Source organism: Mustelus asterias, chromosome 2 (assembly GCF_964213995.1).
Source record: "Mustelus asterias chromosome 2, sMusAst1.hap1.1, whole genome shotgun sequence".
Taxonomy (NCBI): Eukaryota; Metazoa; Chordata; class Chondrichthyes; order Carcharhiniformes; family Triakidae; genus Mustelus; species Mustelus asterias.
The window spans coordinates 2,721,928-2,749,805 of NC_135802.1; the positions used below are offsets into that span (position 1 = coordinate 2,721,928).

Consider the following 27,878-nt stretch of genomic DNA (forward strand, 5'->3'; position numbering starts at 1 on the left):
GCCCACTGAAGTGGTGGAGGCTACCTCGTTAAATATGTTTAAATCACAGGCAGATGGATTCCTGATCGGTAAGGGAATTAGGGGTTATGGGGATATAAGAACATAAGAAATAGGAGCAGGATTAGGCCATCTGGCCCTTCGAGCCTGCCCCGCCATTCAACAAGATCATGGCTGATCTGAAGCGAATCAGTTCCACTTACCCGCCTGCTCCCCATATCCCCTAATTCCCTTATCGATCAGAAAACTATCTACCCGTGATTTAAACATATTCAACGAGGAAGCCTCCACCACTTCAATGGGCAGAGAATTCCAGAGATTCACTACCCTCTGAGAGAAGAAGTTCCCCCTCAACTCTGTTCTGAACCGGCCCCCCCTTATTTTGAGGCTGTGCCCTCTAGTTCTGGTTTCCCTTCTAAGTGGAAAGAATCTCTCCACCTCTACCCTATCCAGCCCCTTCATTATCTTATATGTCTCTATAAGATCACCCCTCATCCTTCTAAACTCCAACGAGTACAGACCCAATCTGTTTAATCTCTCCTCATAAGCTACACCCCTCATAGAACATAGAACAGTACAGCACAGAACAGGCCCTTCGGCCCACGATGTTGTGCCGAGCTTTATCTGAAACCAAGATCAAGCTATCCCACTCCCTATCCTCCTGGTGTGCTCCATGTGCCTATCCAATAACCGCTTAAATGTTCCTAAAGTGTCTGACTCCACTATCACTGCAGGCAGTCCATCCCACACCCCAACCACTCTCTGCGTAAAGAACCTACCTCTGATATCCGTCCTGTATCTCCCACCACGGACCCTATAGTTATGCCCCCTTGTAATAGCTCCATCCACCCGAGGAAATAGTCTTTGAACGTTCACTCTATCTATCCCCTTCATCATTTTATACACCTCTATTAAGTCTCCCCTCAGCCTCCTCCGCTCCAGAGAGAACAGCCCCAGCTCCCTCAACCTTTCCTCATATGACCTACCCTCCAAACCAGGCAGCATCCTGGTAAATCTCCTCTGCACTCTTTCCAGCGCTTCCACATCCTTCTTATAGTGAGGTGACCAGAACTGCACACAATATTCCAAATGTGGTCTCACCAAGGTCCTGTACAGTTGCAGCATAACCCCACGGCTCTTAAACTCCAACCCCCTGTTAATAAAAGCTAACACACTATAGGCCTTCTTCACAGCTCTATCCACTTGAGTGGCAACCTTTAGAGATCTGTGGATTTGGACCCCAAGATCTCTCTGTTCCTCCACAGTCTTCAGAACCCTACCTTTGACCCTGTAATCCACATTTAAATTTGTCCTACCAAAATGAATCACCTCACATTTATCAGGGTTAAACTCCATTTGCCATTTTTCAGCCCAGCTTTGCATCCTATCTATGTCTCTTTGCAGCCTACAACAGCCCTCCACCTCATCCACTACTCCACCAATCTTGGTGTCATCAGCAAATTTACTGATCCACCCTTCAGCCCCCTCCTCTAAGTCATTAATAAAAATCACAAAGAGCAGAGGACCAAGCACTGATCCCTGCGGCACACCGCTAGCAACCTGCCTCCAATCCGAAAATTTTCCATCGACCACCACCCTCTGTCTTCGGTCAGACAGCCAGTTACCTATCCAATCGGCCAACTTTCCCTCTATCCCACACCTCCTCACTTTCATCATAAGCCGACCATGGGGGACCTTATCAAACGCCTTACTAAAATCCATGTATATGACATCAACTGCCCTACCTTCATCAACACACTTAGTTACCTCCTCAAAAAATTCTATCAAATTTGTGAGGCACGACTTGCCCTTCACGAATCCGTGCTGACTATCTCAGATTAATCCGCATCTTTCTAAATGGTCGTAAATCCCATCCCTAAGGACCCTTTCCATCAATTTACCAACCACCGAAGTAAGACTACCGGTCTATAATTACCAGGGTCATTTCTATTCCCTTTCTTAAACAGAGGAACAACATTCGCCATTCTCCAGTCCTCTGGCACCATCCCCGTGGACAGCGAGGACCCAAAGATCAACGCCAAAGGCTCTGCAATCTCATCCCTTGCCTCCCACAGAATCCTAGGATACATTTCATCAGGCCCAGGGGACTTATCGACCTTCAGTTTACTCAAAACTGCCAAGACATCCTCCCTCCGAACATCTATTTCCTCCAGCCTATTAGCCTGTAACACTTTCTCTTCCTCAAAAACATCTCCGGTATCAACCTGGTGAACCTTCTCTGCACTCCCTCCAAGGCCAATATATCCTTTCGCAAATAAAGGGACCAAAACTGCACACAGTACTCCAGTTGCGGCCTCACCAGTGCCTTGTACAGTTGCAGCAAGACCTCCCTGCTTTTATATTCTATCCCCCTCGCGATAAAGGCCAACATTCCATTCACCTTCTTGATCACCTGCTGCACCTGCAGACTGAGTTTTTGCGATTCGTGCACAAGGACCCCCAGGTCCCTCTGCACAGTCGCACGATGTAATTTTTCTCCATTTAAATAATATTCCAATTTACTATTATTTCTTCCAAAGTGGATAACCTCACATTTGCTAACGTTATATTCCATCTGCCAGATCCTCGCCCACTCGCTCAGCCTATCCAAATCTCTCTGCAGACTTTCCGCGTCCTCCGCACAATTCGCTTTCCCACTCACCTTTGTGTCATCAGCAAACTTGAATACCCTAGATTCAGTCCCCTCCTCCAGATCATCTATGTAAATGGTAAACAATTGAGGCCCCAGCACCGATCCCTGCGGCACGCCACTGGTCACCAACTGCCAACCAGAAAAGCAGCCATTTATCCCAACTCTCTGCTTCCTGTTAGATAGCCAATCCCCAATCCACGCCAACACCTTACCCCTAACTCCGTGTACCCCAATCTTCTGCAGCAACCTTTTGTGAGGCACCTTATCGAACGCCTTCTGGAAATCTAAAAACACCACATCCACCGGTTCCCCTCTGTCAACCGCACTAGTGACATCTTCATAAAAGTCCAGTAGATTCGTCAAACACGACTTTCCCTTCATGAATCCATGCTGCGTCTGCTTGATCGAACCATTCTTATTCAGGTGCTCTGTTATTTCCTCTTTAATAATGGACTCTAGCATCTTCCCAACTACGGACGTTAAGCTAACCGGCCTGTAGTTACCCGCCTTTTGTCTACTTCCTTTTTTAAACAGCGGCGTAACAGTAGCTGTTTTCCAGTCAGCCGGCACTACCCCAGAGTCCAGCGAATTTTGATAAATTACTACTAACGCATCTGCTATTACCTCAGCCATTTCTTTCAGTACCCTGGGATGCATTCCATCCGGGCCCGGGGACTTGTCTACCTTCAGTCCTATTAGTCTACCAAGCACCACCTCCTTAGTAACAGTAATTGTATTAAGGACCTCCCCTCCCACCAACTCTCGATCTCTAATATTCGGCAAACTATTTGTGTCTTCCACCGTGAAGACCAACACAAAGAACTTATTTAAAGTCTCAGCCATTTCCTCGTTTTCCACTATTAAATCCCCCCTCTCATCTTCCAAGGGTCCAACATTCACTCTAGCCACTCTATTCCTTTTAATATACTTGTAAAAACGTTTACTGTCATTTTTTATATTTTGAGCTTGTTTAGTTTCATAATCTATCTTTCCTTTCTTAATCGCTTTCTTAGTCGTTCTTTGTTTTTCTTTAAAGCTTTCCCAATCCACTAATTCTCCACTATTTTTGGCCACTCTGTGCGCATCTGATTTTATTTTAATTCTCTCCTTTATTTCCTTCGTTATCCACGTCCGGTTATCCTTTTGTGAGGTGATTCATTTTGGTAGGACAAATTTAAATGTGGATTACAGGGTCAAAGGTAGGGTTCTGAAGACTGTGGAGGAACAGAGAGATCTTGGGGTCCATATCCACAGATCTCTTAAGGTTGCCAGTCAAGTGGATAGAGCTGTGAAGAAGGCCTATCGTGTGTTAGCTTTTATTAACAGGGGGTTGGAGTTTAAGAGCCGTGGGGTTATGCTGCAACTGTACAGGACCTTGGTGAGACCACATTTGGAATATTGTGTGCAGTTCTGGTCGCCTCACTATAAGAAGGATGTGGAAGCGCTGGAAAGAGTGCAGGGGAGATTTACCAGGATGCTGCCTGGTTTGGAGGGTAGGTCATATGAGGAAAGGTTGAGGGAGCTGGGGCTGTTCTCTCTGGAGCGGAGGAGGCTGAGGGGAGACTTAATAGAGGTGTATAAAATGATGAAGGGGATAGATAGAGTGAACGTTCAAAGACTATTTCCTCGGGTGGATGGAGCTATTACAAGGGGGCATAACTATAGGGTTCGTGGTGGGAGATACAGGACGGATATCAGAGGTAGGTTCTTTACGCAGAGAGTGGTTGGGGTGTGGAATGGACTGCCTGCAGTGATAGTGGAGTCAGACACTTTAGAAACATTTAAGCGGTTATTGGATAGGCACATGGAGCACACCAGGATGATAGGGAGTGGGATAGCTTGATCTTGGTTTCAGATAAAGCTCGGCACAACATCGTGGGCCGAAGGGCCTGTTCTGTGCTGTACTGTTCTATGTTCTATGTTCTTACAGTCCTTCTTTATCACCGGAATATATTTTTGCTGAGTACTTAAAAAAATCCCCTTAAATTCCTCCACTGTTCCTCAGCTGTCCTACCTACCAGTCTGCTCGTCCAGTCTACGTTAGCCAATTCCACCCTCATCCTATCGTACTCCCCTCTGTTCAAGCAGAGGACACTGGTTTGGGACCCTACTTTCTCACCCTCCATCTGTATCAGAAATTCCACCATATTATGATCACTCATCCCAAGAGGATCCTTCACAAGAAGATCCTTAATCCTACCTGTCTCATTGCACAGAACCAGATCCAAGATAGCTCGCTCTCTTGTAGGTTCTGTAACATACTGTTCAATGAAACAATCCCGACAGCATTCCAAGAACTCTTCCTCAAGCCCTCCACATCCAATTTGAGTCGACCAATCAATATGTAGGTTAAAATCCCCCATGATTATTTCCGTTCCACTTTTGCACGCATCCATTATTTGCTTGTTTATCACCCTCCCCACCTCTAAGTTATTATTTGTTGGACTTTAACCTGGTGTTGTTAAACTTCTTACTGTGTTTCTCCAAAGCAACAAAGAGAACTATCCCCCCAACTAACTGACTTTTATATAACTTTTGACCCTTCCTAGTAAACCCCGCGGCCACTGCCGGTTTCGCGCCAAAATTAAAAAATAATTAAATAAATAACTAACACCCGCGAACAAGTACTTTAAATTAAATCTTACCCCAAAAATCCTGTCACCAGTCACACCTCTGCCTTTCTCCAAAGCAACAAAGAGGTGTGACTGGTGACAGGATTTTTGGGGTAATATTTAATTTAAAGTACTTTTTCGTGGGTGTTAGTTATTTATTTAATTATTTTTAAATTTTGGCGCAGCGCGAAACCGGCAGTGGCCGGGATCAGGGGGGTAAGTGGAACTGATCCACTTCAGATCAGCCATGATCTTATTGAATGGCGGGGCAGGCTCGAGGGGCTAGATGGCCTACTCCTGCTCCTATTTCTTATGTTCTTATGACTGAAAAGATTAAGTATGTGGACTTTAACAAAGAGGTTGTGCTGGAATCTTTGAATAGCATCAAGATAGATAAGTCGCCGGGTCCGGATGGGATGTACCCCAGGTTACTGTGGGAGGCGAGGGAAGAGATTGCAGAGCCTCTGGCGATGATCTTTGCGTCGTCGATGGAGACTGGAGAGGTGCCGGAGGATTGGAGGATTGCGGATGTAGTTCCTATTTTCAAGGAGGGGAATAGGGATAGCCCAGGTAATTACCGACCGGTGAGTCTAACCTCAGTGGTTGGTAAGCTGATGGAGAAGATCCTGAGGGATAAGATTTATGAGCATTTAGAGAGGTTTAGTATGCTCAAGAATACTCAGCATGGCTTTGTCAAAGGCACATCGTGCCTTACGAGCCTGGTGGAGTTCTTCGAAAATGTGACTAAACACATTGACGAAGGGAAGGCGGTAGATGTGGTTTATATGGATTTTAGCAAGGCGTTCGATAAGGTCCACCATGCAAAGCTTCTAGAAAAAGTGAGAGGGCATGGGATCCAAGGGGCTGCTGCCCTGTGGATCCAGAACTGGCTTGCCCAAAGGAGGCAGAGAGTGGGTATAGATGGGTCTTTTTCTAAATGGAGGTCGGTCACCAGTGGTGTGCCCCAGGGAATGCATCCCCAGGATGGTAGATTTGGGAGCGGCCAGGGGTCACCCTAAGATAGGTGGGAGTCGGGTCAAGCTGCATTTAGGGTGTTGTGTACCTTGCGACTGTCGAGGTGGAATGTTAGATGATGGCTTTGGCTGGGTTTGGTTGCAGTCTGGGGTGCATGGGGTCCTTAATTATGCTGGCTGCTTTGCTGAGGCAGCAGGACGAGTAGACGGGAGGCTGGTTTGCGTGATGGATTATTCTCAATGGTGGGGGGAGCCCAGAACTAGGGGTCATAGTTTGAGGATAAGAACTGAGGTGAGGAGAAATTTCTTCACCCAGAGGGTGGTGAATGTGTGGAATTCACTCCCACAGAAAGTAGTTGAGGCCAAAACATTGTCTGATTTCAAGAAGAAATTAGATATAGCTCTTGGGGCTAACGGGATCGAGGAATATGGGGGGGAAGGGGGGGGATCAGGATATTGAATTTGATGATCAGCCATGATCAAGATGAATGGCGGACAGGCTTGAAGGGCCGAATGGCCTCCTCCTGCTTCTAGTTTCTATGGTTGGCCTGTCTCCCTCTTTGGGTTGTTTTATGGTGTTAAAGGTTATATATAAATGTAAGTTCCTGCTGTTGTGATATTGAAGTAAACCCTGACTATACACAGGGCGTGCACTCTGCAGTTTGTTTTATTAATATCGAGGCCATTAAAAGAGCAGCCAGGAGTTCCAGTTGAGTGTATCAAGAGGTAAAATCAGAGGATCACAGTGCCATCTACAGTTATATCCAGCACCCATCAACCTCTTGAATCTCTATATTCAAAGCTTGGATTCCAAAAGAAGAAGCTGCATTTATATAGCATCTTTCTTGGCCACCATGCGTTGCAATGAAGTGTTTTTGAAATCTAGTCACTGTTGTGATGCAAGGAACAAGCACAGAAGGGAAGAAACAGTATAAACTGATGAAGTAAGAGTCCGGGCCCAGACTGGTCTTTATATCTTAAAATAGAACACCAGTGAAACCTGGTGAAATAAGTGTACTGGTCTGAACTGTTTGTTTCCAGTAGCCATTTGACACACAGAGCCAGCTCCAACAAACAGCAATGTGACAATGGTTTGTTATTGTGATGTTAATTAAGAGGCAAATACCAGCCAGGACTCTGGGCCGTAGGTTACACCGGTTCATGGGCTGCCAAGAGACGTGCCCTTTTGCAATCTTGTGGAGTCCGTGGACCATGTCTACATTATTTGTTAGAGACTGCACCCCCTTTATAGTTTCCTCAAAAAGCTTTTATTGATGTTTTGTTTCGCCTTCAGTCCCACACTCCTGATCTACAGACACCCGGTGCAGAGGGGGCACAGGGAAGGAGGACCTCCTCGTGAACCTGCTCCTGGCCCTGGCAAAACCTGCCATCAACAGGTCCAGGCAGCGGGTGACTGAGGGGCGGTCGTCCGACCCGATTGTCTGCCCCTTCACCACGGCTATACTCGCAGCCGGGTGTCCCTGGAGAGGGAGCATGCGGTGTCTGAGGGCACTGTTAATGCCTTCCGCACCCGCTGGGCACCGCAGGTGCTGTGGTGTATTATCGACCCCTTTAATCAGGTTTTAATTTTATGTTTTATGTTTCCTTTCCTCTTTATCCCCCCCTTTTAGGAGCAGCCCCTTTTAATTTGTCCCGGAGTTAATTTGATTTAATTTAATTGGTTAAGCCAAAAAGATTGACTCTGGGGATAACCTCACTTCAAAGGAGTGACATTTGATCTTTTATACCCAACCGAGAGAACTCTCAGGGCCTCAGTTTAAAGGCCTGTATTTCAGCAATCCCTCAGTAGTGCAATGGAGTCAGACTCAATTCTTAAGAATCCATAGAATCCCTACATGCAGAAGGAAGCCATTTGGGCCATTGAGTCAAAGAACAAACAAAGAACAGTACAGCACAGGAACAGGCCCTTCGGCCCTCCAAGCCCACGCCGCTCCCTGGTCCAAACTAGACCATTCTTTTGTATCCCTCCATTCCCACTCCGTTCATATGGCTGTCTAGATAAGTCTTAAACGTTCCCAGTGTGTCCGCCTCCACCACCTTGCCTGGCAGCGCATTCCAGGCCCCCACCACCCTCTGTGTAAAATATGTCCTTCTGATATCTGTGTTAAACCTCCCTCCTTTCACCTTGAACCTATGACCCCTCGTGAACGTCACCACCGACCTGGGGAAAAGCTTCCCACCGTTCACCCTATCTATGCCTTTCATAATTTTATACACCTCTATTAAGTCTCCCCTCATCCTCCGTCTTTCCAGGGAGAACAACCCCAGTTTACCCAATCTCTCCTCATAACTAAGCCCCTCCATACCAGGCAACATCCTGGTAAACCTCCTCTGTACTCTCTCCAAAGCCTCCACATCCTTCTGGTAGTGTGACGACCAGAACTGGACGCAGTATTCCAAATGCGGCCGAACCAACGTTCTATACATCTGCAACATCAGACCCCAACTTTTATACTCTATGCCTCGTCCTATAAAGGCAAGCATGCCATATGCCTTCTTCACCACCTTCTCCACCTGTGACGTTTACCTTCAAGGATCTGTGGACTTGCACACCCAGGTCCCTCTGCGTATCTACACCCTTTATGGTTCTACCATTTATCGTATAGCTCCTCCCTACATTATTTCTACCAAAATGCATCACTTCGCATTCATCAGGATTGAACTCCATCTGCCATTTCTTTGCCCAAATTTCCAGCCTATCTATATCCTTCTGTAGCTTCTGACAATGCTCCTCACTATCTGCAAGTCCTGCCAATTTTGTGTCGTCCGCAAACTGATCTTTAATCCTAGGTCGAGCACTCGACCGAGGCCACTCCCCCGCCCTATCCCCATAATCTCATTCATTGATCATAAACAATCTACCTCACCATCTTTGGACTGTGGGAGGAAACCCACACAGACATGGGGAGAATATGCAAACTCCACACAGACAATGACCCAAAAAACAAATAAAATTACAGCACAGGAACAGGCCCTTCGGCCCTCCAAGCCTGCACCGACCATGCTGCCCGACTGAACTAAAACCCCCTACCCTTTCGGGGACCATATCACTCTATTCCCATCTCATTCATGTACTTGTCAAGACGCCCCTTAAAAATCACTACCGTATCCGCTTCCACTACCTCTCACGGCAACAGGTTCCAGGCACCCACCACCCTCTGTGTAAACAACTTGCCTCGTACATCTTCCTTTAAACCTTGCCCCTCACACCTTAAACCTATGCCCCCTAGTAATTGACTCTTCCACACTGGGTAAAAGCTTCTGACTATCCACTCTGTCCATGCTTCTCATAATCTTGTAGACTTCTATCAGGTCTCCCCTCAACCTCCGTCGCTCCAGTGAGAACAAACCAGGTTTCTTCAACCTCTCCTCATAGCTAATGCCCTCCATACCAGGCAACATCCTGGTAAATCTTTTCTGTACCCTCGCCAAAGCCTCCACATCCTTCTGGTAGTGTGGCGACCAGAATTGAACACTATATTCCAAGTGCGGCCTAACTAAGGTTCGATAAAGCTGCAACATGACTTGCCAATTTTTAAACTCAATACCCCAGCCGATGAAGGCAAGCATGCCGTATGCCTTCTTGACTACCTTCTCCACCTGCATTGCCACTTTCACTGACCTGTGTACCTGTACACCCAGATCCCTTTGTCTATCAATACTCTTAAGGGTTCTGCCATTTACTGTGTATTTCCTATCTGTATTAGACCTTCCAAAATGCATTACCTCACATTTGTCCGGATTAAACTCTATCTGCCATCCCTCTGCCCAAGTCTCCAACTGATCTATATCCTGCTGTATCCTCTGATGGTCCTCATCGCTATCCGCAAATCCACCAACCTTTGTGTCGTCCGCAAACTTTCTAATCAATCCAGTTACATTTTCCTCCAAATCATTTATATTTCTTACAAACAGCAAAGGTCCCAGCACTGATCCCTGAGGAACGCCACTTGTCACAGCCCTCCATTCAGAAACGTACCCTTCCACTGCTACCCTCTGTCTTCTTTGACCGAGTCAGTTTTGTATCCACCTTGCCAGCTCACCTCTGATCCCATGCGACTTCACCTTCTGCACCAGTCTGCCATGAGGGCCCTTGTCAAAGGCCTTACTGAAGTCCATGTAGACAACATCCACTGCCCTACCCTCATCAATCATCTTCGTCATTTCCTCGAAAAATTCGATCAAGTTCATGTGACACGACCTCCCCTTCACAAAACCATGTTGCCTCTCACTAATACGTCCACTTATTTCCAAGTGGGAATAACACCTGTCTCAAAGAATCCTCTCCAATAATTTCCCTACCACTGATGTAAGGCTCACCGGCCTGTAATTACCTGGATTATTCTTGCTACCCTCCTTAAACAAAGGAACAACATTGGTTATTCTCCAATCCTCTGGGACCTCCCCTGTAGCCAGTGAGGATACAAAGATTTCTCTCAAGGCCCCAGCAATTTCCTCCCTTGCCTCTCTCAGTATTCTGGGGTATATCCCATCAGGCCCTGGGGACTTGTCTATCTAAATGTTTCTCAAGAACCCCAATACCTCCTCTTTTTTGATCTCAACATGACTCAAACTATCTACACATCCTTTCCCAGACTCATCATCCACCAAGTCCTTCACTTTGGTGAATACTGACGCAAAGTACTCATTTAATACCTCGCCCATTTCCTCTGGCTCCACACATAGATTCCCTCCCCTGTCCTTGAGTGGGCCAACCCTCTCCCTGGCTACCCTCTTGCTCTTTATATATGTATAAAAAGCCTTGGGATTTTCCTTAATCCTCCTGGCCAATGCTTTTTCATGACCCTTTTAGCTCTTCTTACTCCTTGCTTAGGTTTCCTTCTACTTTCCTTGTATTCCACACTTGCTTCATGTGTTTCCAGCCTCCTAGCTTTGACAAATGCTTCCTTTTTCTCTTTGACGAGGCCCACAATATCTCTCGTTATCCAAGGTTCCCAAAACTTGCCATACTTATCCTTCATCCTTCCAGGAATGTGCTGGTCCTGAATCCCTATCAACTTACACTTGAAAGCCTCCCACATGCCAGATGTTGATTTCCCCTCAAACATCTGCCCCCAATCTACATTCTTCAGTTCCTGCCTAATATTGTTGTAATTAGTCTTCCCCCAATTTAGCACCTTAACTTGAGGACTACACTTATCTTTATCCATCAGTACCTTAAAGCTTACTGAATTGTGGTCACTGTTCCCGAACTGCTCCCCTACTGAAACATCGACCACCTGGCCGGGCTCATTCCCCAATACCAGGTCCAGTATGGCCCCTTCCCTAGTTGGACTATCTACATACTGTTTCAGGAAGCCCTCCTGGATGCTCCTTACAAACTCTGCCCCATCCATGCCCCTAGCACTAAGTGAGTCCCAGTCAATATAGGGGAAGTTAAAATCTCCCACCACAACAACCCTGTTACTTTTACACCTTGCCAAAATCTGCCTCCACATCTGTTCCTCAATCTCCCGCTGGCAGTTGGGTGGCCTAAAGTAAACCCCCAACATTGTGACTACACCTTTCCTATTCCTGAGCTCTACCCATATTGCCTCGCTGTATGAACCCTCCGAGGTGTCCTCCCGGAGTACAGCTGTGATATTCTCCTTAACCAGTAGTGCAACTCCCCCACCCCTTTTACATCCCCCTCTATCCCGCCTGAAACATCTGTATTCCTGAGCTGGGAATCAAAGGTGGCTTCAGTCTTGAGTTTGCAGTGAAAGTCAGCCTCAGTGTTTTTGGTGACCAGGCACTGCTGTCTGATGTGTAATACAGCCCTGGGTCTGATGTGTAATACAGCCCTGGGTCTGATGTGTAATACAGCCCTGGGTCTGATGTGTAATACAGCCCTGGGTCTGATGTGTAATACAGCCCTGGGTCTGATGTGTAATACAGCCCTGGGTCTGATGTGTAATACAGCCCTGGGTCTGATGTGTAATACAGCCCTGGGTCTGATGTGTAATACAGCCCTGGGTCTGATGTGTAATACAGCCCTGGGTCTGATGTGTAATACAGTCCTGGGTCTGATGTGTAATACAGCCCTGGGTCTGATGTGTAACACAGGAAGAGTTTTAACAACACCAGGTTAAATTCCAACAGGTTTATTTGGTAGCAAATACCATTAGCTTTCGGAGCGCTGCTCCTTCGTCAGATGGAGTGGAAATGTGCTCTCAAACAGGGCACAGAGACACCAAATCAAGTTACTGAATACTGATTAGAATGCGAATCCCTACAGCCAGCCAAATCTTAAAGATACAGACAATGTGGGTGGAGGGAGCATTAAGCACAGGTTAAAGAGATGTGTTTTTTTTTTTTAACTGGTCGGTGCAACATCGTGGGCCGAAGGGCCTGTTCTGCGCTGTAATGTTCTATGTTCTATGTTCTATGTATTGTCTCCAGACAGGACAGCCTGCAAGTCCAGGAGGCAAGCTGTGGGGGTTACTGATAATGTGACATAAATCCAACATCCCGGTTTAGGCCGTCCTCATGTGTGCGGAACTTGGCCATCAGTTTCTGCTCAGCGACTCTGCGCTGTCGTGTGTCGTGAAGGCCGCCTTGGACAACACTTACCCGAAGATCAGAGGCTGAATGCCCGTGACTGCTGAAGTGCTCCCCCACAGGAAGAGAACAGTCTTGCCTGGTGATTGTCGAGCGGTGTTTATTCATCCGTTGTCGTAGCGTCTGCATGGTTTCCCCAATGTACCATGCCTTGGGACATCCTTTCCTGCAGCGTATCAGGTAGACAACGTTGGCCGAGTTGCAAGAGTAGGTACCGTGTACCTGGTTGGTGGTGTTCTCACGTGAGATGATGGCATCCGTGTCGATGATCCGGCACGTCTTGCAGAGGTTGCTGTGCGAGAACCTCTCCGGCTATGTCGAGGGCATCTTGAAACCCACTGTACAAAGAACTCCCAGCTTTTGTCGCGACACTACGGACTTCCTACAGAAACTCAACGCACATGGAGCAGTTGAACCAGGAGCACTCCTCGTCACAATGGATGTCTCGGCACTCTACACCAGCAACCCCCACGATGATGGCATTGCTGCAACGGCCTCAGTACTCAACGCCGTCAACTGCCAGTTTCCAGATGCAATTTTACAACTCATCCGCTTCATCCTGGACCATAATGTCTTCACCTTCAACAACCAGTTCTTCATCCAGACACACGGAACAGCCATGGGGACCAAATTCGCACCTCAATATGCCAACATCTTCATGCACAGGTTCGAACAAGACTTCTTCACCGCACAGGACCTTCAACCGATGCTATACACTAGATACATCGATGATATTTTCTTCCTTTGGAGTCATGGTGAGCAATCACTGAAACAACTATATGGTGACATCAACAAGTTCCATCCCACCATCAGACTCACCATAGACTACTCTCCGGAATCGGTTGCATTCTTGGACACACGCATCTCCATTAAGGATGATCACCTCAGCACCTCACTGTACCGCAAGCCCACGGATAACCTCACGACGCTCCACTTCTCCAGCTTCCACCCTAAACACGTTAAAGAAGCCATCCCCTACGGACAAGCCCTCCGTATACACAGGATCTGCTCAGATGAGGAGGATCGCAACAGACACCTCCAGACGCTGAAAGATGCCCTCATAAGAACAGGATATGGCGCTCGACTCATCGATCAACAGTTCCAACGCGCCACAGCGAAAAACTGCACCGAACTCCTCAGAAGACAAACACGGGACACGGTGGACGGAGTACCCTTCGTCGTCCAGTACTTCCCCGGAGCGGAGAAGCTACGGCATCTCCTCCGGAGCCTTCAACATGTCATTGATGAAGATGAACACCTCGCCAAGGCCATCCCCACACCCCCACTTCTTGCCTTCAAACAACTGCGCAACCTCAAACAGACCATTGTCCGCAGCAAACTACCCAGCTTTCAGGAGAACAGTGACCACGACACCACACAACCCTGCCACAGCAACCTCTGCAAGACGTGCCGGATCATCGACATGGATGCCATCATTTCACGTGAGAACACCATCCACCAGGTACACGGTACCTACTCTTGCAACTCGGCCAACGTTGTCTACCTGATACGCTGCAGGAAAGGATGTCCCGAGGCATGGTACATTGGGGAAACCATGCAGACGCTACGACAACGGATGAATGAACACCGCTCGACAATCACCAGGCAAGACTGTTCTCTTCCTGTCGGGAAACACTTCAGCAGTCACAGGCATTCAGTCTCTGATCTTCAGGTAAGCGTTCTCCAAGGCGGCCTTCACGACACACGACAGCGCAGAGTCGCTGAGCAGAAACTGATAACCAAGTTCCGCACACATGAGGACAGCCTAAACCGGGATGTTGGATTTATGTCACATTATCAGTAACCCCCACAGCTTGCCTCCTGGACTTGCAGAATCTCACTGGCTATCCTGTCTGGAGACAATACACATCTCTTTAACCTGTGCTTAATGCTCCCTCCACCCACATTGTCTTTATCTTTAAGACCTGGTTGGTTGTAGGGATTCGCATTCTAATCAGTATTCTGTAACTTGATTTGGTGTCTCTGTGCCCTGTTTGAGAGCACATTTCCACTCCATCTGACGAAGGAGCAGCGCTCCGAAAGCTAATAGTGTTTGCTACCAAATAAACCTGTTGGACTTTAACCTGGTGTTGTTAAAACTCTTCCTGTGTTCACCGCAGTCCAACGCTGGCATCTCCACATTCTGATGTGTAATGCAGCCCTGGGTCTGATGACACAGTTTGGTGACGTTGAGAGGGAGTCTCCAATCAGGCAGAGCGGGCCAGAGTAAAACCCATAACCACAGCCTTCATAGATCATAGAAACCCTACAGTACAGAAAGAGGCCATTCGGCCCATCGAGTCTGCACCGACCACAATCCCACCCAGGCCCTACCCCTACATATTTTACCCACTAATCCCTCTAATCTACGCATCCCAGGACACTAAGGGGCAATTTTTTAGCATGGCCAATCAACCTAACCTGCACATCTTTGGACTGTGGGAGGAAACCGGAGCACCCGGAGGAAACCCACGCAGACACGAGGAGAATGTGCAAACTCCACACAGACAGTGACCCAAGCCGGGAATCGAACCCAGGTCCCTGGAGCTGTGAAGCAGCAGTGCTAACCACTGTGCTACCGTGCCGCCCTTTTTAAACTAGACTCTCTATTCCAGAGCGGAAGATGAGGCACAGGCCTCAGGATGTGATGCTGGATGAAGAGGAGGAGGATGAAGATGAAGACAAACGTATCTCTGATATAGGCAGTCAGGGCACGGTGGTGATCGAAGGGGTGGAATACAAAATCGAGCGAGTGGACAGGAAGAGGGAGGAATCCCCAGGCTCTGGGTATGTACAGTGTGTCTGTATAGCTGTGGGTATGTACAGTGTGTCTGTATAGCTGTGGGTATGTACAGTGTGTCTGTATAGCTGTGGGTATGTACAGTGTGTCTGTATAGCTGTGGGTATGTACAGTGTGTCTGTATAGCTGTGGGTATGTACAGTGTGTCTGTATAGCTGTGGGTATGTACAGTGTGTCTGTATAGCTGTGGGTATGTACAGTGTGTCTGTATAGCTGTGGGTATGTACAGTGTGTCTGTATAGCTGTGGGTATGTACAGTGTGTCTGTATAGCTGTGGGTATGTACAGTGTGTCTGTAATAGGGTAACAGCATGTGCTAGTGGATTGTAATAGGGTTAATGCATGTGTTAGCAGATTGTAATAGGGTTACAGTGTGTACTAGTGGATTGTAATACGGTTACAGCTTATATTAGTGGATTGTAATAGGATTGCTGTAACCCTAGTACAATGCCCCTGGAGAGGTGGTTACAGACCCCAGTGAAATAAAAGCTTCTTTCTGTCTCACAGGGGCTCCCGAGTTGATTTCAGGGGAGAACAGAAAACCGTGGCAAGAGACAGAACAGCAAATGATGAACAACGTCCAAATTCAATGACTGGGTTAGAGAATTTCCATTAATGCTGCACATAGGCATATCACCGTCATACTGCACGCCTGCGCGTTGCGATTATAGAACCATAGAAAATTACAGCTCAGAAACAGGCCTTTTGGCCCTTCTTGTCTGTGCCGAACCATTTTTTGCCTCGTCCCACTGACCTGCACTTGGACCATATCCCTCCACACCCCTCTCATCCATGAACCCGTCCAAGTTTTTCTTAAATGTTAAAAGTGACCCCGCATTTACCACTTTATCCGGCAGCTCATTCCACACTCCCACCACTCTCTGCGTGAAGAAGCCCCCCCTAATATTCCCTTTAAACTTTTCTCCTTTCACCCTTAACCCATGCCCTCTGGTTTTTTTCTCCCCGAGCCTCAGCGGAAAAAGCCTGCTTGCATTCACTCTATCTATACCCATCAAAATCTTATACACCTCTATCAAATCTCCCCTCAATCTTCTACGCTCCAGGGAATAAAGTCCCAACCTATTCAATCTCTCTCTGTAACTCAACTTCTCAAGTCCCGGCAACATCCTTGTGAACCTTCTCTGCACTCTTTCAACCTTATTTACATCCTTCCTGTAACTAGGTGACCAAAACTGTACACAATACTCCAAATTCGGCCTCACCAATGCCTTATATAACCTTACCATAACACTCCAACTTTTATACTCGATACTCCGATTTATAAAGGCCAATGTACCAAAGGCACTCTTTACGACCCTATCCACCTGTGACGTCACTTTTAGGGAATTCTGTACCTGTATTCCCAGATCCCTCTGTTCAACTGCACTCTTCAGAGTCCGACCATTTACCCTGTACGTTCTACTTTGATTTGTCCTTCCAAAGTGCAATATCTCACACTTGTCTGCGTTAAATTCCATTTGCCATTTTTCAGCCCATTTTTCGAGTTGGTCCAAATCCCTCTGCAAGCTTTGAAAACTTTCCTCACTGTCCACTACGCCTCCAATCTTTGTACCATCAGCAAACTTGCTGATCCAATTGACCACATTATCATCCAGATCATTGATATAGATGACAAACAACAATGGACCCAACACCGATCCCTGCGGCACACCACGAGTCACAGGCCTCCACTCAGAGAAGCAATCCTCCACAACCACTCTCTGGCTTCTTCCATTGAGCCAGTGTCTTATCCAATTTACTACTTCCCCATGTATACCTAGCGACTGAACCTTCCTAACTAACCTCCCATGAGGGACCTTGTCAAAGGCCTTGCTGAAATCCAGATAGACAACATCCACCGCCTTCCCTTCATCCACTTTCCTGGTAACCTCCTCGAAAAACTCTAATAAATTGGTCAAACATGACCTACCACGCACAAAGCCATGTTGACTCTCCCTAATAAGTCCCTGTCTATCCAAATATTTGTAGATCCTATCCCGTATCACACCTTCCAATAACTTGCCCACCACCGACGTCAAACCTACTGGCCGATAATTTCCTGGATTTCTTTTGGAACCTATTTTAAACAACGGAACAACATGAGCCACCCTCCAATCATCCGGCACCTCCCCTGTGAATACTGAAATTTTAAATATGTCTGCCAGGGCCCCTGCAAGTTCAACACTAGCTTCCCTCAAGGTCCGTGGGAATACCCTGTCCGGTCCTGGGGATTTATCCACTCTGATTTGCCTCAAGACAGCGAGCACCTCCTCCCCTTTAATCTGTAAAGGTTCCATGACCTCCCTACCAGTTTGCCCTATTTCTGTAGACTCCATGCCCGTTTCCTCAGTAAATACGGATGCAAAAAAACCATTTAGTATCTTCCCCATCTCTTTTGGTTCCATACACAGCCTACCACTCTGGTCTTCAAGAGGACCAATTTTATCCCTCACTATCCTTTTGCTCCTAACATACCTGAAGAAGCTCTTTGGATTTTCCTTCACTCTGTCTGCCAAAGCAACCTCATGTCTTCTTTTAGCCTTCCTGATTTCCCTCTTAAGTAGCTTCTTGCACTTTTTATACTCCTCGAGCATCTGATCTGTTCCTTGCTGCCTGTACATTTCATACAACTCTCTCTTCCTCTTAATCAGTGTTACAATCTCCCTCCAGAACCAAGGTTCCTTATTCCTATTTACTTTGCCTTTAATCCTGACAGGAACATACAAACTCTGCGCTCTCAAAATTTCTCCTTTGAAGGCCTCCCACTTTCCATTTACATCCTTACCGGAGAACAGCCTGTGCCAATCCACACTTCCCAGATCCCTTCTCATTTCATCAAATTTGGCCTTTTTCCAGTTCAGAACTTCAACCCGGGGACCAGATCTATCCTTATCCACGATCAGGTTGAAACTAATGGCATTATGATCACTGGATCCAAAGTGTTCCCTCACACTCACATCCATCACCTGCCCTAACTCATTTCCCAATAGGAGATCCAATATCGCATCCTCTCTAGTTGGCACCTCTATATACTGATGTAGAAAATTCTCCTGAACACATTTTACAACCTCTACCCCGTCTAAACCTTTAACAGTATGCAAGTCCCAATCTATTTGTGGAAAATTAAAATCCCCTACTATCACAACTTTGTGTTTCTTGCAGTTGTCAGCTATCTCTCCGCTGATTTGCTCCTCCAATTCTCGCTGACTATTGTGTGGTCTATAATACAAGCCCATTAATGTGGTCACACCTTTCCTGTTTCTCAGCTCCACCCATAGGGCCTCTGTAGACAAGCTCCCTAATCTATCCTGCCTGAGTACTGCTGTAACATTTTCCCTGACCAACAATGCCACCCCCCCCACCTTTTATCCCTCTGCCTCTATCCCGCCTGAAACATTGGAACCCTGGAACATTGAGCTGCCAGTCCTGCCCCTCCTGTAGCCAAGTTTCACTAATGGCTATAATGTCATATTTCCATGTGTCTATCCATGCCTTCAGCTCATCTGCCTTCCCCACAATACTCCTGGCATTGAAATAGACACACCTCAAAAAATTATTTCCACCACACTCTACCCTTCCATTTGTGATTTTGCTTGAACTAACCTGTCTTTTACCCCTGCTCCACTATCTGCTCTGGCACTCTGGTTCCCACCCCCCTGCAAATCTAGTTTAAACGCTCCCCAATAACACTAGCAAATCTCCCTGCAAGTATATTGGTCCCTTTGTAGTTTAGGTGTAACCCGTCTCTCTTGTACAGGTCCCACCTGCCCCAAAAGAGGTCCCAATGATCCAAGAATTGGAAACCCTGCCCCCTGCACCAGTTCCTCAGCCATGTGTTTATCCGCCCAAGCATCCTACTCCTGCCCTCACTGGCATGTGGCTCAGGTAGCAATCCTGAGATTACTACCCTCGGGGTCCTGCTTTTTAACTTCCTTCCAAGCTCTTTGTACTCACTCTTTAGGACCTCCTCACTCTTCCTTCCCACGTCATTGGTACCGACGTGTACCACGACATCTGGCTGATCACCTTCCCACTTTAGAACGCTGTGCACGCGATCAGAGACATCGCTGACCTTGGCACCTGGGAGGCAACAAACCATGCGGGAGTCTCTGTCCCGACCACAGAACCTCCGGTCTGTACCTCTGACCATTGAGTCCCCTATCACTACTGCTCTCCTCTTCTTCATCCCACCCTTTTGCGCTGTGGAACCAGACTTGGTATCAGAGTTCCGGCTGTTGCAGCTTGTCCCAGGTAAAGCATCTCCCACAACAGTATCCAATTCAGTATACCTGTTGTGGAGGGGTATGGCCACAGGGGAACCCTGCTCTGCCTGTCCTTTCACACTGCCATTTCCTCTCCTTACAGTAACCCAATTTCCTGTGCTCTGCTGCTTAGGTGTAACTATCTCCCTGAAGCTACTGTCTATAAACTTCTCATTCTCCCGAATTAGATGGAGGTCATCAAGCTCCTTCTCCAGTTCCCTAACACGCTTAGCTAGCAGCTGCAGCTGAATGCATCTTTTGCAGGTGCTGTCGTCAGGGATACCGGAGGTCTCCCTGATCTCCCACATCCTGCAAGAGGAGCATTCCAACATCCTGCCTGGCATTTTTTTTAGTCTGGGGAAAAACAAGAATAAACTTTCTGGGAAAGAAAAAACCTACTCTCGCCTCTGCCTGTTCTCGCCGAAGCCCGTTTTGAGCCAAAGCCCTTCAGCTCTCACTCTGTCCCCTGCTCACTCCACTGCCCGCTAACGACGCTGCCCACTCAAAGGTGCGGCCTACTTTTAAACCCTCCAAAACCTTCCCAGGCTGCTGCTGGGCCTATTTCCTGTTTTGAAAAAAAACCTCCGATTTTTTTCACTAATTTAACTGAAAAATAAATAAATAAAATGCACAAACAGCTCCCTTACCCTCAGCCTGCTCCTGTGGAACAATGAGCAATTATGTTGCGTGTCTCTGTCATGCTGCACGCCTGTGCGTTGCGATTATACTGCGTGTCTCTGTCATGCTGCACGCCTGTACATTGCGATTATGCTGCGTGTCTCTGTCATGCTGCACGTCTGTGCGTTGCGATCGTGTTGCGTGTCTCTGTCATGCTGCACGCCTGTGCGTTGCGATTATGCTGCGTGTCTCTGTCATGCTGCACGTCTGTGCGTTGCGATCGTGTTGCGTGTCTCTGTCGTGCTGCACGCCTGTGCGTTGAGATTATACTGCGTGTCCTCTGCTCCGAGGAATGGTGGGAATGTGATTGCGTTTTACTCCCACAGCTTGTCTCCAGCGTACCCGGACCGTGCGGCTCCCATTCGGACTGCAAAGGCAGAGCGACGGTATCAGGAGAGGTTGCGAGTGCAGAGTCCGGACCTACCCGTGGGACGGGACAAAGAGCTGTCTCCTGCAGAGCGGCGGGCAATGGAGGCAGAGAAACGCGCCATGTGGAGGGCAGCCAGGTAAGGCCCAATTCAGTCGGTACATTCAAACAAGCAAGTGGAGTCAGTAAGATCATATCGCAGCCCACTGGGATACAGCCAGTCACAGCCCACTGGGATACAGCCAGTCACAGCCCCTCTCCCACCACTGTCTCATTCTGCACACCAACTTGTTTGTACAGAGTGCGGAGCGGGGGCTGGACAGTGCGAGCAGGGGGATTCAGGCTCTCCACTGTTCAGCATCCATTCACCTGTATCAACAGTATCTTTGTGTATCATACTCCAGACTCAGTACCTGTGCAGTCCGTACTCGTACCCCAGTGAGAGTCAGCGTGTGTGGGACCCGTACCCCAGTGAGAGTCAGTGTGTGTGGAACCCGTACCCCAGTGAGAGTCAGTGTGTGTGGAACCCGTACCCCAGTGAGAGTCAATGTGTGTGGAACCCGGACCCCAGTGAGAGCCAGTGTGTGTGTGGGACCCGTATCCCAGTGAGAGTCAGTGTGTGTGGAACCCGGACCCCAGTGAGAGTCAATGTGTGTGGAACCCGGACCCCAGTGAGAGCCAGTGTGTGTGTGGGACCCGTATCCCAGTGAGAGTCAGTGTGTGTGGAACCCGTACCCCAGTGAGAGTCAGCGTGTGTGGGACCCGTACCCCAGTGAGAGTCAGCGTGAGTGGAACCCATACCCCAGTGAGAGTCAGTGCGTGTGGAACCCGTACCCCAGTGAGAGTCAGTGTGTTTGGAACCTGTACCCCAGTGAGCGTCAGCGTGAGTGGAACCCGTACCCCAGTGAGAGTCAGTGTGTGTGGGACCCGTATCCCAGTGAGAGTCAGTGTGTGTGGAACCCGTACCCCAGTGAGAGTCAGTGTGTGTGGGACCCGTACCCCAGTGAGAGTCAGTGTGGGACCCGGACCCCAGTGAGAGTCAGTGTGTGTGGGACCCGTACCCCAGTGAGAGTCAGTGGGTGTGGGACCCGTACCCCAGTGAGAGTCAGTGTGTGTGGAACCCGTACCGCAGTGAGAGTCAGTGTGTGTGGAACCCGTACCCCAGTGAGAGTCAGTGTGTGTGGAACCCGTACCCCAGTGAGAGTCAGTGTGTGTGGAACCCGTACCCCAGTGAGAGTCAGTGTGTGTGGAACCCGTACTCCAGCGAGAGTCCATGCGTTTGAGATATCCAGGCAGAGTTTAACGTGAATGAAATGTGGTTGATGGATTATCGAATTACTCAATCGTTCTGGTCTTGTTGCCTGGCCAGCGAATGGTGGATCCATTTGTTTTGGAGAGTCCAGTTTAAAACGATGATCTCTCTGGCTGCCAAGTCCGTTTCCCCCTTCTGTGCCTAATGTTCGTCCTTTTCTCTTTCCTTCCATGTGCTTCTCTTATTTCTGATTTCTCCTTTGTCTTGTGCTTTTTCCCCCTCTCCTTTCTGCCCGTCCTCCTCTTACTGATCAGAAACCAAGCGCTGGAAGATGATCTCAAACAGTACGAGCAGGACCGTGCTCGCCGCCTGTACCAGTCACGCCAGCGGGCAGCTGAAGGGGCTGGCCCCGGCCAGAGGAGCAGTGTTAAACACCTTCCGCTGGCCAGGCTCCAGCCCCCATACACTGACTTCAGGTGTGGATCCAACATGTGCATGCTGCATCCTGCATGCTGAACCCTAACCTTACTCCGACTTCCCGTCTCTCCAACAGTTCGCTGTTAGATTGAGCACACAGCACCTCGTTAATGTCTCAAACACTCGACAAAATTCAAAACTGTACCAAAGAATTAAACAAGTGACCAAACCCCCAGTCAAAGGGGAAACTTTTCAGAAGCATCTAAAAAAGGGGACAGAGAAGTGTGAGGAAATGATGGCCAATCCGAGGGCCCGGGAGCTGAACGCACAGCTCTCAGTTTTGGAGAGTATGTACAAGAGGCCAAAAATGGAGGAATGCAGAAAGGTTTTGGGGCTGGAGGGTTTTACAGAGATACGGAGTGATGAGGTCCTGGAACATCCTGCAGTGAGAGAGAGAGACGATTGTCAGGACCCTGAGCCCATTGCTTCTCCCTCCTTCCATCAAACACCAGGACAATGGTCACAGCGTGCGAATGTTCGTGCACTCGCCATTCACAGAGCCTGGTGGATTACTTAGAGCCTCGAGTGGAAATTCCAGCACGGAATTTAGAACATAGAACATTACAGCGCAGTACAGGCCCTTCGGCCCTCGATGTGCCATGGGAAGGTGAGGGCAGGAATGGAGTGAGGTGGAGGATGAATGTGTGGCTGAGGGACTGGTGCAGGGGGCAGGGATTCAGGTTCCTGGACCATTGGGACCTCTTTAGGGGCAGGGGTGATCTGTATACAAAAAACGGGTGGAACTTGAATCACACGGGGACCAATATCCTGGCCGGTAGGTTGGCTAAGGCTACTGGGGAGAATTTAAACTAGATAGGTTGGGGGGAGGGGAGCTAGAAGAGTTGACTAGGATCAAGGAACTAATTGATGGGGGAGAGGATGCAGGGGTAAGGGGAATTACAAAATTAATGGTAGAGGAGAGGGTGCAAGTGAATGAAGGCGGTAATTTAGATAAGGGAGTAGAGGGAGACGGTGTTCGCGACTCATCAAAGCGGGTTCAGATAAAAGCTGGAATAAGGACACTTTGCCTGAATGCACGAAGCATTCGGAACAAGGTGAATGAGTTGATGGTGCAAATCAGCACAAGTGGGTACGATCTAGTGGCCATTACAGAAACGTGGCTGAAAGGTGACCAGGACTGGGAGATGAATATCCAGGGGTATCAGGCATTTAGGAAGAATAGACAGGAAGGAAAAGGTGGTGGGGTCGCGCTATTAATAAGAGATAATATCAGGGTAGTACTGAGGGATGACATAGGCTCTGAGGAACAAAACGTGGAATCATTATGGGTAGAGATGAGGAATAGTAGAGGGAGAAAGACACTAGTAGGTGTGGTATATAGGCCCCCAAATAATAATGTTGAGGTAGGGAGGGCTGTAAACAAGCAGATAAGGGATGCGTGTAAAAACGGAACGGCAATAATCATGGGGGACTTCAACATGCACATTGACTGGCAGACTCAAGTCGGTAAGGGTGGAATGGAGGAAGAGTTCTTAGAATGCTGTCGGGATAGTTTCCTTGAACAGCATGTTACGGAACCGACGAGGGAACGAGCTATTTTGGATCTGGTATTGTGTAACGAGGTAGGTAGAATTAAGGATCTTATTGTGAAGGACCCTCTTGGGTCTAGTGACCACAATATGGTCGAATTTCTGATTCAGATGGAAGAGGAGAAAGTTTGGTCTCAAACCAGTGTCCTCTGTTTGAACAGAGGGAAATATGATAGGATAAGGGATGAATTGGCTAAGGTAGACTGGGAGAGCAGGCTGGCAGGTAGGATAGCTGAGGAACAGTGGAGGATTTTTAAGGAGATCCTTTTCAGTTCTCAGCAAAAGTATATTCCAGCAAAAAACAAGGATTGTAAGAAAAGGGAGAACCAGCCGTGGATAACGAAGGAAATAAAGGAGAGTATTAAAATAAAAACAGCTGCGTACAGAGTGGCCAAAAATAGTGGAGAAACAAGTGATTGGGAAAAATTTAAGAAACAACAAAGAGAGACTAAGAAAGCAATAAAGAAAGGAAGGATAGACTATGAAGCTAGGCTAGCAATTAATATAAAAAATGATAGTAAAAGTTTTTATAAATATATAAAAAGGAATAGAGTGGCTAGAGTGAATGTTGGACCCTTGGAGGACGAGAGGGGGGAGTTAATAGTGGGAAATGAGGATATGGCTGAGTCTTTAAATAAGTTTTTTGTGTCGGTCTTCACGGTGGAGGACACAAATAGTTTGCCAAATATTAACGATAGAGGGTTGGCAGCAGGAGAAATACTTAATACAATTAATGTTACCAGAGAGGCAGTGCTGGGTAGACTAATGGGACTGAAGGTGGACAAGTCCCCGGGTCCGGATGGAATGCATCCCAGGGTATTGAAAGAAATGTCAGAGGTAATAGTGGATGCGTTAGTGATTATTTATCAAAACTCGTTGCATTCTGGGGTAGTGCCGGTTGATTGGAAAACGGCTAATGTTACGCCGCTGTTTAAAAAAGGAAGGAGACAAAAGGCGGGTAACTATAGGCCGGTCAGCTTAACGTCTGTAGTAGGGAAAATGCTGGAATCCATTATTAAAGAGGAGATAGCAGGGCATCTGGATAGAAATGGTTCGATCAATCAGACGCAGCATGGATTCATGAGGGGAAAGTCATGCTTGACGAACATGTTGGATTTTTATGAAGATGTGACGAGGGCGGTTGATGGAGGAGAACCGGTGGATGCGGTGTTTTTGGATTTCCAAAAGGCGTTTGATAAGGTGCCCCATAAAAGGCTGCTGAAGAAGATTAGGGCACACGGAGTTGGGGGTAGTGTGTTAAAGTGGATTGGGGACTGGCTATCCGACAGGAAGCAAAGAGTCGGAATAAATGGGTGTTTTTCCGGTTGGAGGAAGGTAACTAGTGGCGTGCCGCAGGGATCGGTACTCGGGCCGCAACTGTTTACCATTTATATAGATGATCTGGAGGAGGGGACGGAGTGTAGGGTAACGAAGTTTGCAGACGACACAAAGATAAGTGGAAAAGTGAATCGTGTGGAGGACGGAGAAGATCTGCAGAGAGATTTTGACAGGCTGAGTGAGTGGGCGAGGATATGGCAAATGGAGTATAACGTTGATAAATGCGAGGTTATACACTTTGGAGGAAATAATAAAAAATGGGATTACTATCTCAATGGAAACAAATTAAAACATGCTACCGTGCAAAGGGACCTGGGGGTCCTTGTGCATGAGACGCAAAAGCCCAGTCTGCAGGTACAACAGGTGATCAAGAAGGCAAATGGGATGTTGGCCTATATTGCGAGGGGGATAGAATATAAAAGCAGGGATGTCTTGATGCACCTGTACAGGGCATTGGTGAGGCCGCAGCTGGAATACTGTGTGCAGTATTGGTCCCCTTATATGAGGAAGGATATATTGGCATTGGAGGGAGTGCAGAGAAGGTTCACCAGGTTGATACCGGAGATGAGGGGTTTGGATTATGAGGAGAGGCTGAGGAGATTGGGTTTGTACTCGTTGGAGTTTAGAAGGATGAGGGGGGATCTTATGGAGACTTATAAGATAATGCGGGGGCTGGATAGGGTGGAGGCGGAGAGATTCTTTCCACTTAGTAAGGAAGTTAAAACTAGAGGACACAGCCTCAAAATAAAGGGGGGTCGGTTTAAGACAGAGTTGAGGAGGAACTTCTTCTCCCAGAGGGTGGTGAATCTCTGGAATTCTCTGCCCACTGAGGTGGTGGAGGCTACCTCGCTGAATATGTTTAAAGCGCGGATGGATGGATTCCTGAGCGGTAAGGGAATTAAGGGTTATGGGGATCAGGCGGGTAAGTGGTACTGATCCACGTCAGATCAGCCATGATCTTATTGAATGGCGGGGCAGGCTCGAGGGGCTAGATGGCCTACTCCTGCTCCTATTTCTTATGTTCTTATGTTCTTATGTTGCGCTGACCAGTGAAACCAATCTAAAGCCCATCTAACCTACACTATTCCAATATCATCCATATGTTTATCCAATAACCATTTAAATGCCCTTAATGTTGACGAGTCTACTACTGCTGCAGGCAGGGCATTCCTCGCCCTTACTACTCTCTGAGTAAAGAACCTACCTCTAACATCTGTCCTATATCTCTCACCCCTCAATTTAAAGCTATGTCCCCTCGTGCTAGCCATCACCATCCGAGGAAAAAGGCTCTCTCTGTCCAGCCTATCTAATCCTCTGATCATCTTGTATGCCTCTATTAAGTCACCTCTTAACCTTCTCTCTAACGAAAACAACCTCAAGACCCTCAGCCTTTCCTCATAAGACCTTCCCACCATACCAGGCAACATCCTGGTAAATCTCCTCTGCACCCTTTCCGACACTTCACACCCTATAATGCAGCGACCAGAACTGTACGCAATACTCCAAGTGCGGCCGCACCAGAGTTTTGTACAGCTGCAACATGACCTCATGGCTCCGAAACTCAATCCCTCTACCAATAAAAGCTAACACTCCGTACGCCTTCTTAACAACCCGACCAACCTGGGTGCAAACTTTCAGGGATCTATGTACATGGACACCCAGATCTCTCTGTTCATCCACACTACCAAGTATCTTACCATTAGCCCAGTACTCTGTAATCCTGTTACTCCTTCCAAGGTGAATCACCTCACACTTTTCCGCATTGAACTCCATTTGCCACCTCTCAGTCCAGCACTGCAGCTTATCTATGTCCCTCTGTAACCTGCAACAACCTTCCGCACTGTCCACAACTCCACCGACTTTAGTGTCATCCGCAAATTTACTAACCCATCCTTCTACACCCTCATCCAGGTCAGGGAGCTCACTCTTTTCTCCTTGGAGAGACGTAGGATGAGAGGAGACCTAATAGAGGTATATAAGATGTTGAGAGGCATAGATCGGGTGGATTCTGAGGCTTTTTCCCAGGGTGGAAATGGCTGCAAAGAGAGGACACAGGTTTAAGGTGCTGGGGTGTCGGTACAGGGGAGATGTTAGGGGGAAGTTTTTCACACAGAGGGTGGTGGGCGAGTGGAATCGGCTGCCGTCAGTGGTGCTGGAGGCAAACTCAATAGGGTCTTTTAAGAGACTCCTGGATGAGTACATGGGCCTTAATAGGATGGAGGGTTATGGGTAGGCCTAAAATGTAGGGATATGTTCGGCACAACTTGTGGGGTCGAAGGGCCTGTTTTGTGCTGTAGTTTTCTATGTTTCTATTTATAAAAATGACAAACAGCAGTG

At 47.8% G+C, this 27,878-nt stretch overlaps 1 protein-coding gene across 1 annotated transcript in view; it reads left to right on the forward strand.

Moving 5' to 3' along the window:
* The window catches only part of scrib (scribble planar cell polarity protein), a 322,951-nt gene that overhangs the window by 256,533 nt on the left and 38,540 nt on the right, over window positions 1–27,878 (forward strand). Inside the window, exons 20-23 of the mRNA XM_078230184.1 lie at window positions 15,434–15,605; window positions 16,125–16,214; window positions 20,884–21,063; window positions 22,491–22,652. Of these exons, the coding sequence (XP_078086310.1) occupies window positions 15,434–15,605; window positions 16,125–16,214; window positions 20,884–21,063; window positions 22,491–22,652 (604 nt within the window). The remainder of the gene's footprint in view (window positions 1–15,433; window positions 15,606–16,124; window positions 16,215–20,883; window positions 21,064–22,490; window positions 22,653–27,878) is intronic.